Source organism: Patiria miniata, unplaced genomic scaffold (genome assembly GCF_015706575.1).
Source record: "Patiria miniata isolate m_02_andy unplaced genomic scaffold, ASM1570657v1 HiC_scaffold_23, whole genome shotgun sequence".
Lineage (NCBI taxonomy): Eukaryota > Metazoa > Echinodermata > Asteroidea > Valvatida > Asterinidae > Patiria > Patiria miniata.
In genome coordinates this window covers 8,662,241-8,673,840 of record NW_024037062.1, presented here as the reverse complement: position 1 = coordinate 8,673,840, position 11,600 = coordinate 8,662,241, and the positions used below count along the sequence as shown (strand labels likewise).

The following is an 11,600-nucleotide window of genomic DNA, read 5'->3' as shown; positions in this document are numbered from 1 at the left end:
CCATTCTCAATGCACAACTACGTCAAATACGTATCATCACATGTATTTTGAAATTAAAGACAAAATATAATACTTAATTGTGTAGCTTTATTTAAACTTTTATGAAAAAATAAGTTAAATAAATTAAAACTGCACCATTAACATAAAACAACATGGGGTAACAATCCTTATTTTTTCTGTTACCAAAGTAAATACACCTTGTACTGCATGGATCTTGTACTATCAAACTGGTATGCAGATTCATTTGGCGCAGGCCAACCTTGTTGAGAAAGCCTTACTACTTTTGTGTCAAAATGTCGGTTTTTAGACCGTGTTTGCGATCATTCCTCTCCAAAAAGAATGCCTTTGGGTCACTGAGTGCCTCAGCGTTTCATAGAACATCTGTGAAGTATGTATTATCCAATTAATACTAAATAGGCCCTAACAAGTTTGTTTGTACATGTAGGCATGGACTGGTCATGCTGGTGGTGGTGGGGGGGGGGGGGGGGGGGGGGGGGGGGGGGGGGGGGGGGGTACTCCTAATATGCTCCGCTACGCGGTATGGCCTCTGCTCACGCGGAGCATCATCTGGGAGAGTAAGGGGGGGGGGGGGGTTAAAATCATTTTGGCAAGTTGAAAGTTTAGCCTAAACTTGTACTTGCAGGCCTTTACTTTAGAGGCAGAATCACACAATTATAAAAACTGATTATTGCATAATATTTAACTTTGAACGGACCTTTTGAAATTATTTGATTTGGCCCCTCATTTTGGGGATCAGTTTTAATCGCACTCAAGTAACAAAATTCACAGTTATCTAGGCCTATTTATTAATTCATTTAGCCTAGGCTATTTTTTTCTTTATATAATATTTTGCTTTGTTTTTGTCAAAGAAGTGTAAATAAAACATTAAAAACTTCCCGTCTCCCCATTCACCCCCTCCCCCCAGATGGTAGATTTTTCCAAGATGGCAAATGGATTCTTCGCATTCTGTCGTTATTTCGAGGATTACGTCGAAGTTTACCTCGTTTACGAGGCTTTACCGGATACCCTTGGGTTCAACCTCAAGTTTACCATTCATTTAATTTTTGCATTCTTCCCTTATTTTGTTAAGCTATGCAGAGATTATCAATACTAAGAAGATTTCCATGAGGTGCAGGCAGAGCTAGGTCGCAGAGGCCATACCTCGAGGTTTACCTCGTGCTTTACCTCAAAGTTTACCTCAAAGTTTACTTGGAAAGTTTACCTCAATGTTTTACAGTTAATGTTTTACTGGTTACCACGGGATTTTAATCTCAAGTTAATGTTTGTTTAATTTGCACATTCTACCTATAATTTCGTTAGCCATGCAGAGATTATCGATGGTAAGAAGATTTCGAAGAGGTGCAGGCAGAGGTGGCAGAGGCTATACCTGGAGGTTTACCTGTTCCACAAGGTTTTACGAGGTTTTACCGGGTACTCTGATGCTCAACCTCAAGTGACTGCTCATTTAATGTTTGCATTCTTCCCTTATTTTGTTAAGCCATGCAGGGATTATCGACGGAAGGAAGATTTTCAAGAGGTGCAGGCAGAGGTCGCAGAGCCAATACCTCGAGGTTTACTTTCAGATTTACCTAGAAGTTTACCTTTAAAGTTTACCTCAAGGTTTTACTTGTACAAGTTTTTACCTGTTACCCTGTGGTTCAGGGTACCTGGAGAGATTATCGACAGCAGGAAGATCTCCCAAGAGGTGCAGGCAGAGGTCGCAGGGGCCGTACCTCAACGTTTCCAACGAGGTTTACATGTACCTCGGGGTTTTACAAGATTTTTTCCGGGTACGCTGAGGTTCAACCTCAAGTTACAGCTTGTTTAATTAATTCTACCCTGATTTCGTTAGCCATGCAGAGATTATCGACGGTAAGAAGATTTCCAAGGAGGTGCAGGCAGAGGTCGCGGAGGAGGTGAAAGCGTGGGTAGCAAAAGGCCATCGACCCCCTCACCTGACTGCCGTCCTGGTAGGCGAAGACCCTGCCAGTGCTGTCTACGTCAGGAACAAGATGAAAGCAGCCCAAGAATGCGGTGAGAAATTGTCAAAACATTTTTAATTGTATAATGGAGTTTTGCGTTTGGAGATGTGATTAAAAAAAGAGAGAAAAGATTAGCAGTGCAAAAGTTAACCTCCAACTGTCTGAGCAGTCACAGACAGTCAAACAGTCAATCCGCTCCCCAGCTATGCCTTTTACACAGGCTAGTCACTAACAGTCGGATCATATTGTGGTAGGCACTGTGACTAGTCAAATTCCGTCAACAGACAAAAGTTAGTAACTGGTAGGTACAGCTGGCTTATCAATCTCCTACAGTCAAAGCACAGCTGTATCTAGCCCCATAAATGTGGCCTATTTACTGGACTACCTCCATAAACATAGGCCACACATCCACATGTACAAAAACATGTCGCACTTTGACAAACTTTGATTTTCACATTTAGGCTTAGTTTGTAGGTTTTTTTTGCTTTTGAAGCATACTCACCCTCTTTATAGGCTAATCAGAAAGTGCTGCCTTTTTCAGATGTCTATTTTTGGTGAAATTTCCAGATTCATTTGCACACGTTTGCGTATCAAAATTTCAACATGAAATTTCACAGAAATTAGACATCTGAAAAAGGCAGCACTTTCTGATTAGCCTATAAAGAGGGTGAGTATGCTTCTAAAGCAAAAAAACCCCTACAAACTAAGCCTAGATGTGAAAATCTAAATTTGGCAAAGTGCGACACGTTTTTGTACATGTGGATGTGTGGCCTATGTTTACGGAGGCAGTCCAGTAAATTGGCCACATTTATGGGGCTAAGCTGTATCAAGCTCAAAGATTCACAGGCAGTCAATCCTTATGAAGGCTGGGAGCTCTTAAAGTTTAAAACAGTCCCTTGATTGCTTTTGTCTGTTGATGGCGTTGTTGAATTTGTCAGTCTGGAAGGGAGATTTCAGTGATTAGGGCTGAGTCAATTCGAATAATTGAATATTCGAATATTCGACCTTCCAATCGATCGAATATTCGAATATTCGGTTATTTGGCCATTCCAAATTTCCTCAAAAGCAAAAATATGCCATACATGTACATGTAGTCAACGTACGTGCGCACGTCAGCATGATTTCTTCACAGGTAAGTCAGGTATTTGACAACAATCAGTTGTTCTTCAGTCGTCAGTAATTTAAAAATTAACAATAACCAGAGAAGCTAGAGTGAAGGATTCCTTGCTTGCATGGGGGACGTATTAAGCCGTGAACCCCAAACACGGCGGGTGGCGTCAGCTATTGTGACTCTCCGACCCTTAACTCACAACCAGGAACCGAGCATATCTATTACTGGAAGCTTCTTGAAGTCTACAAAACGGTGTACTTCCTAGTCACAGTATTGTGGATAAAAATCACTTTTATAATAATAACTCGCACTTTTTGTCACCAAGAATTGAGGAAATGATTTTATATCATTTTAAATAAACTTATTCTCAACAACCAAAAACTCCAAGAAAAAAACCTATGATATTTAATGTCTTTATTCAATGAAATATGGGTCTTTGAATTGTAAATGCATATTTAAGTTTATGCAAATAATGGGCGTAAGCGCGGCATACACACGCCCCAGCTTGACACGTGCAAAGCAGTATTTCCTTGTTTACCCACAGGGGATGTATTATAAGCTGTGTACCCAAAACACGAAGGGTGACATTTCAGCAAAAAAAAAAAAAAAATCGCCAGCCGAGCTCCGGCGGGCGCATTGTTGGCGGGCTAATTAGGGCACAGGTGCGCTGACCCGGTTCTTTTGTCTGGCTAAGTGCGTGCTCTGGAGATAACTTTCTAACAAATAGGACACTAAAAGGTTTGGATATTCCAACTTGTAACATTTTGATACATTTTATCTAGCTGTGGTTTTCTATGCTGGGAATCAGGGGTACGGTGCGGTGAGTTGACCGCAAAGTCTGTCTGGCGAAATAAATGAGAGCCCTTTTGAGTTTAAAATCCTCTCTGTTGTCTGCCCTTTTTCTTGCGTTTTGCTCAACTTGGAGGACATAAGCCAGAGGTTCCCGCTATTATTACTGAAATTATAATTGCTGAACTAGTTTTTGAAGTGTTTATGTATGTTTTATTTGTGCAAATATTGGGTGCAATTAGCAGACTAACCCAGCGAACAAAGCTGACGGACAGCGAACGAAAATGTGTTCGATAAAAGGGTGCTCTGATCAGTTGAGAGAACTAGATTATTTTGTACATGTACATGTATATAATTACGGAGGCATTGAGGCGAACATCTAACAGCCATAATAAATTTACCCCTAAAAGTAAACAAGAAATTCTTTTAGAAAAATCCCAGAGTCCGTAACGTAAATGAACCAAGGTTTTCAAAACGTTTTAATGTAATGTTGGGGTTCATGACAAGTTTTCTACAACACCGCCACGTGCTGTGAGCAGCATACTGCGTGCAAGGCGATTCCCTATAACCACGTGCATTCGACACGATTGAACAGGCGATGGAAAACTTTGGGGGGAATTGGCTTTGCTGTATCAGTGTATAATGTACCGCTTCTTGTGCGACCCTGTGCGAGCAGTACGTCCTCAAAATAAGTACATGAAAACGGAAAATACAAAGGCCCACACAGAAAAAAGAAAGCAAGTTCTTTGCATGAGATTGCAGAGGTCTTCTACATCGATGTTGGCATGCCATTTTCGCGATGTCAATAGCCGATCCAGTAAGCCCCTCCCACTGCGCACGTGGGCAAATTAACACGTGCTCCTCTCCAATGCCACGCTGCATTTTCCTATGCTGCACACATGTACATGTAACACCAACGCGCGGGGAAACTTGCCAGGATCGCATCGGGGAAAAACAGCGGCGGTTTTCTTTTGAAAGTAGGGATTGTAAGTAGGACAACAACAAACAAAAATACGGACAGCGGAAACGTTACTACTCATGCTAGAAGTTTGATATGAAAAGGTGTCAGGAAGTGTTTTGTAAAGACATGAAAGACAAAATGTCTTGTTTATCTTGTCGGAAGAATCAGCGATTGGTGTTGCAGTCCGGCGTTAAAAAAATGGGTTGGCTTTACTGCAAGCACTCCCAAAGCAGAAGTAATATATGTATGGCATTATTGCTTGGCATATATACAAGCTACTTTTATTGGTTTTTTTGGCAGCAACTTGAAACTTAACTTTGAGAATACACTTTTGTTGTTAAAAAAAAGGAGTTTTTTTCCACCTTTTTATTTCATTGCATATCACCACCGAATATTCTTATTCGAAAATAAATATTCGAATATTCGTTTATTGATCGAATAACCGAATATCCGAATATTCGGCACAGCCCTATCAGTGATCTAAATTTAGTATGCTGTCATTTCGTAGAAAGGAGGAACTAACATTGATTCCTTACCATAGTAAGAACCAAACCGTCACGTTTTCAATGGCAACTTATGCTTTGTGTCGAGATTAACAATATGCATTTTCACAGTTTTATCAAATAGTATGATATCTACTGAGCTCAGATTAGTATTTAGATTAGTTAGATGAGATTAGTTAGTATTTGAATAACCTGCTTCAGCCTTATTGTATTTTTGTTGCTTGAATCGGCAAAAGCGCATTTCTTTTTGCAAATGGTGTCCAATATCTTTAAAAAGAAACATAGAAGTTGACGGTTTATTAGGAGAATATTTTTTTAGCAAATGTTGAAGTGTCTCAGAGGGTGTAGTAGACAAGACTTAAATGAGAACGAATATAATCTCTAACAGTGTGACCTTTGACCCTGACTAAATAAAGGCATCACCTCCGAGACGATCCGCGAGCCAGATACCATGACAGAAGCAGCACTCCTCTCCCTCGTTGACGACCTCAACAAGTCGGACGCTGTCGACGGAATCCTCGTCCAGTTGCCTGTCCCCCCGCACATGGACAAGAGGAAAATCTGCGACGCTGTCTCGCCCAACAAAGACGTGGACGGCTTCAACATGGTGAATGTGGGTAGGCTGGTGCTGGACTTGCCCACGTTGCTGCCTGCCACGCCATACGGAGTCTGGGAGCTCATCAAGAGATCAGGTAGTCATCAGTTGATCGTTGAGTGTAATTGAGGAACCAGTTGGTGGATTATTGAACTAGTGGATCAGTTTTAAGGGAATCAGGAAATCAGAGGATAAGTAAAACAGTGGAGGAGGGAAATGGAAATTAGTGGAATAGTGAATCAGTGGATTCAGAGAATCAGTGCATCAGAGAATAAGTGGATCAGAGAATTCTTAAATCAGTGAATCATAATAATAATAACATTAATAGTATTTATAAAGCGCAAATTTTATGTAACATATGGGTCATTCCATGTCAGACCAACGCACTTTTTTACCTCATGTCTTCCGATTTTGATAAAAATTGCTGTGCTTGTAGGTCCTAATGAGCAATGAATGCACACCAATTTTTAGCCCGATCCGACCTATTATGTGGTCAGGGCAGAAGCCACAAAAAAATGGCTTACTATTCTGTTTCTAAAGTTACTAAAATATATCTTGGTTTGTGAATTTCTCATTCTGAGGGCTGATGAGGTCTAACCAGACTCATAGTGTAAATTATCAGCAGTGGCGCACCCAGGATTTGGCTTTTGGTGGGGGGGGGGGGGGTCATAAATCGTTTTTTGTTCAAATTTCTGTAAAAGATTGGACCAACAAAAACTAGCCTAAAATCAAACAAACAAATTGACAATGTTTGGGGTGGGTTCAAGCCCCCCCCCCCCCCCTCCTGGGTGCCACTGATAATTAGTTATCCCACGAGCGCGCTTGGAATATGAAATAATGCAATGATGCTGTGACCCATATGCCACTCGATGCACTACATAATTCCGTGTTCCACGAGCGCAAGTGGGATTTATAACCAATTTATCTTCAAGCAAACTTGATATCAAATGCGTACACGCGGTGAAGATGTACGTGCATACATGTAGTGTATTGGTCCGTTCTGCAGGAAATAACACAACATATGTACACGTACATTTTTAATATCTGGGGTGCAATATAGCTGTGCAATATAAAATCACACAGTTGTTGCTATAGATGGACTAATCAGGGTCTAGGATTCAAGTTTGCTTGAAGATAATACTTAATATTACAATCAAAGTTCAATCTTACTCATTCATCACTGTGCTTCTTGAACTTTAATGACTCTCACAGACTTGGCATTTTGTTCCTTTGAGATGAATTTCACCTGGACGTGAGTCCGCTGTACTGGGTGAAGGCCTGGTTACTGTTAGTAGTTAGCACACTTCCGAGTCCAGATATTCTGATTAGACAGTTTCTTTTGAATCAGAAGGTAGAATTTTGTTTTTCCTGGCTTTGTACTTTATACATAAAAATCTAGATTAATTTGAAATACACCACTTACTATTCTGTTTCTTAAGTTACTAAAATTAAATGTTAGTAACTTAAGAAACAGAATAGTAAGTTGTGTTGGTGTTTTTCTTATGTAAAGTCTATAAATTGACTCATTTGTAACCTACCAACTGTACAAAAATAGTCGTAAAGTTGTAAATTTTGAAGACCCCAACTGATTTTTAGTAGATTCTGATAGAGGAAGACATGCTCTAGCAAGTTATTTTTATTTCGTTGATTTTCGGAATGATACATTATTACAAAAATTGGGTCAAAGGTCACGATAGCATATTAAAGGTCACGTGACCTACTTTTCATAAAATTTAATTTTGACAAAAGAAGTGATTTGAGCATGCAATCCTCATTATTTTAATACCAAATTCACATATATTTGATGAAAATTGCCATAGTTTTGATATATTTATAACAAAAGGGTGGTATTTTACTCTAAAAATGCCATTTTTTTGTGGCTTCTGCCCTGACCACATGGTAGGTTGGATCGGGCTAAAAATTGGTGTGTATTCATTGCTCATTAGGACCTACAAGCACAGCAATTTTTATCAAAATCGGAAGACATGAGGTAAAAAAGTGCGTTGGTCTGACATGGAATGACCCATATATTCAAGCCGCTGTACAACAATAAAACAATAAACCGGGTATAAAAGCTAGTGTTGATTAAAATTCATTAAAATCACCAGATAAATGAAATCATAGAATTAGTGGATGAGTGAATCAGTGGATCAGGGAATCAGTGGGTAGGAGAATCAGTAAATCCATGGATAATTGACTCGGTAAATCATTGGATCAGCTGATCTGTGGATCAGAGAATCTGTAAATCATTGGATCATTCAATCAGTGGATCCGAAAATCAGCAAAGTAGTCATTAGTGGATCAGATGATCAGCGGATCAGATGATCAGTGAATCAGTTGGTAAGAGAATGTGTAAAGAACTTGCTATCTGAACATTATTCCTCTAGCTTTTGTTGTCTTATCAACCTTCAGGAGTTGAGACCGTGGGGAAGAATGCTGTGGTGATGGGCAGGTCCAAGAACGTTGGGCTTCCGTTGGCTCTGCTACTGGCTGCTGACCAGAGGAACAGTAAGACCACCAAGACTTTCAAAGATCTTCAAATTATATCACTCAGTTTCAGTTTTTTTTTTTATTAATGGAACAATGGTTAGTTGGAGGAGTTTTAAATGTTAAGTTTGAAACAAGTTAGGGGCTGGTTGCCGATAATGGCCTGAGCCAGCGTTCCAGATTTGATTGATTCCAGAATTTAACTCACAAATGGATTATATCGCTTGGCATGAATCGCCATCTTTCGTACGAGTACATTTTTGTTTAAACTTCACCCTTTTAACTTTCCAGCTCTCAAGATGGGTCTGAACTGCAACGTGACCATCTGCCACAGCAAGACCTCCCCCGAGATGATGCGCTACTACATGACCAACGCCGACATCATCGTAGCGGCGGCAGGGCGCCCTCGGATGATCACGGCCGACATGGTCAAGGAAGGCGCTGCCATCTTTGACGTGGGCATCAACCGGGTCCAGGACCCCAAGACGGGAAAGTATCGCCTCGTCGGCGATGTGGACTACGACGGTGAGTGAGATTCGGTGAGATCGGCCTGAAATATTCATCATGTGCGTATAGCCCGCAGTGGTGTGCATTTACGGGTAGTACGGGAACTGGGTACTGGGTACTGGGTGCTGGGTACTGGGTACTGAGTACTGGGTACTGAGTACTGGGTACTGGGTACTGGGTACTGAGTACTGGGTACTGAGTACTGGGTACTGGGTACTGAGTACTGGGTACTGGGTACTGAGTACTGAGTACTGGGTACTGGGTACTGAGTACTGGGTACTGGGTACTGAGTACTGGGTACTGGGTACTGAGTACTGGGTACTGGGTACTGAGTACTGAGTACTGGGTACTGGGTACTGAGTACTGGGTACTGGGTACTGAGTACTGGGTATCCGTAAAAGAAACCCAACCCCACAATTCAAATCCCGGAAGTTGTCTGAAGGGCTTTATAGTTTCACGATATAAACTGCCACATTCGCGAGCGTCATCTGTCGCGCGATCACACGCACGTAAATGTGAAATATCTGTTTTGGTTTTCCAATGAGCCTGGTTTTCATTTTGAACATTTCTCCAAAAAAAAAAGGCATTCAAAACCTTTCTTTTTCATTGTCTGAGAAGTTACTAAGTAATTTGTAAAGTTGGTTACGGGTACCCGATCCCATAATCTGGAACCGGTTCTTGACATCAACGGTCGGATACTCAGGTACGCACGACTTGTTATATTCTGAATTAAGTTTATGTTATATTCTGCGTTCGAATTAAGCCTTAGTTCGAATGTCTCTCCTAGTGGTCTCCACCAGCTCTCCCTTTCTTACCGTTGAGGGGGTACTTTTGCCCGAACCTCTGTACTGCCTGTTACTTACTAGCAGTGTTTTCGATATATTTTGTTTGCAGGAGTCTTCGACAAGGTTGGCCATATAACACCGGTACCCGGCGGCGTGGGACCAATGACGGTAGCCATGTTGATGAAGAATACCCTCCAAGTAGCCAAGGGCGAGATTTAGGTTGCACACTAGAGGGCGCTGTACACTGTGTGTATCAAGTCATGCGTAGAGTTTTTAAAAGGCTTATTTGCATGTGCGATTTTGATTTGTAACATTTGCTTTTTTTCCTGTTCACAGGAAAATGTTATCACCAGAGAATTATCTTCTTGAGCAAGTTGAACAAAGAAATTGAGCGGAACCGGGTTTGAACCTGCGACCTCCAGATTGCTGTTCCAGTGCTCTACCAACTGAGCTATCCAGCCCTATGTTGGCAATTCCAGATTTTGTCGATGACCTTGGCTTCTGACTAGCCCCCGTTGAAAAAAGATATTGGCAAAATGGGGAACTGCCAACATAGGGCTGGATAGCTCAGTTGGTAGAGCACCGGAACGGCAATCCGGAGGTCGCAGGCTCAAATCCCGCTCCAGTCAATTTTTTTGTTCAGCTCAAAAAATTATTATAATGCCCGTAATCAGTAAGCTTTCCTGTGTGGTTTATTTGAAAAACCAGAGAATTATGACAAAGAAGAGATTAAAATTGAAACCTTTGACTATTTGTTTTAATTGTTTTTTAAATTGGTTAAACTAGAAATTATCTTTTGCTATTGCAAGTGATTTTGATATTTGATTCATAACAGATTCAATTTTTAATTCTTTTCTCTAAAGAATAACACCAGTGGAGAATTTTGTCCACCTAAATTATTATATATCACACATTCATTTATGCTATTTATCATTGAATTTGCAAATTGAAAATAAAAAAGGCACTGAATTGGACAGGATTGAAGAGTTAAGATAGCGAAGCGGTCACTTCGACATGTGATTGCTTTGGTACCTTGCATGAACAAGAGAGGGCGCTTTTTTTCCACTTTGGAGAGCCCAGTGGACGGAATTCACTGTGTGCGCGTACTGGTTCGCAAACCAGTAGGGCGCAATGTCGAACGACGTACTTTATTATAAATGTGCGCAAAGCCATACCGTCTTCGCATGAGCATCAGGTTTCATCGGCAGTGCATTTGAATGTCTATCCCAGTGGTCTCCCCCAACTCTCCCTTTCTTACCGTTGAGGGGGTACTTGTGGGCGTACACATACACCCCGAGGACCGACAGACAAAGGGAGAACAACAGATTCTTTGTTGACCTCGATTGTTCATCTTCTGTTGAAAACGGTCCTCGATTGTGCGTTAATGTGCTTAGTCTATGGGAGAGTGTTATATTACAGGGATATAGGGAAAGACAATGCCTTGTCCTCGAGAGTTATGTAAAACACGACTGTATGCGCGGAGCCCATAGACTGAAAATCGAGGAACAAATATTTGAAACTTCATTTGCATGAATAATTTTTCTGAATAATATTAGAGGAGATAATTAAGCCAATATATTCACAATGATTTCTGTGTTACATTGATAATTTTATTGAATATATAATATATGCTTATATATGCAAAGAAAGTTGGATAAAAATGAACTAATTTTTTTAATAGTTTATCCTTTTTCAATATACAAGCGGACATTTTAACAGATACATGTATCCGGAGAACAGCTTCACCGACGAAGCCGACACAAGGTCCGGACCTACACTGTGGAACACAACACCTGGCCATATCTGAACTCTGGACACTGCTTGGTCACTCCAAAGCAACTTAAATACACAATTATTTACAATTTCATTAGTCGTTATTA

General features: G+C 40.8%; 1 protein-coding gene across 1 annotated transcript; it reads left to right on the top strand.

Moving 5' to 3' along the window:
• Positions 1–212: 212 nt before the first annotated feature.
• Positions 213–10,467, top strand: LOC119731110 (bifunctional methylenetetrahydrofolate dehydrogenase/cyclohydrolase, mitochondrial-like). Its single transcript, XM_038204129.1, has 6 exons — positions 213–388; positions 1,853–2,034; positions 5,763–6,038; positions 8,354–8,449; positions 8,720–8,953; positions 9,830–10,467. The coding sequence occupies exons 1-6, from the start codon at positions 294–296 to the stop codon at positions 9,937–9,939; spliced, it is 993 nt and encodes a 330-aa protein (XP_038060057.1). The 5' UTR covers positions 213–293; the 3' UTR covers positions 9,940–10,467.
• The last annotated feature ends 1,133 nt before the right edge of the window (positions 10,468–11,600 follow it).

Coding starts and splice junctions, on each gene's coding strand:
- LOC119731110 (XM_038204129.1), top strand. CDS start 294: ATGTCGGTTTTTAGACCGTGTTTGCGATCATTCCTCTCCAAAAAGAAT. Junction 389..1,852: donor TTTCATAGAACATCTGTGAA/GTATGTATTATC, acceptor TGATTTCGTTAG/CCATGCAGAGATTATCGACG. Junction 8,954..9,829: donor CGGCGATGTGGACTACGACG/GTGAGTGAGATT, acceptor TTTTGTTTGCAG/GAGTCTTCGACAAGGTTGGC.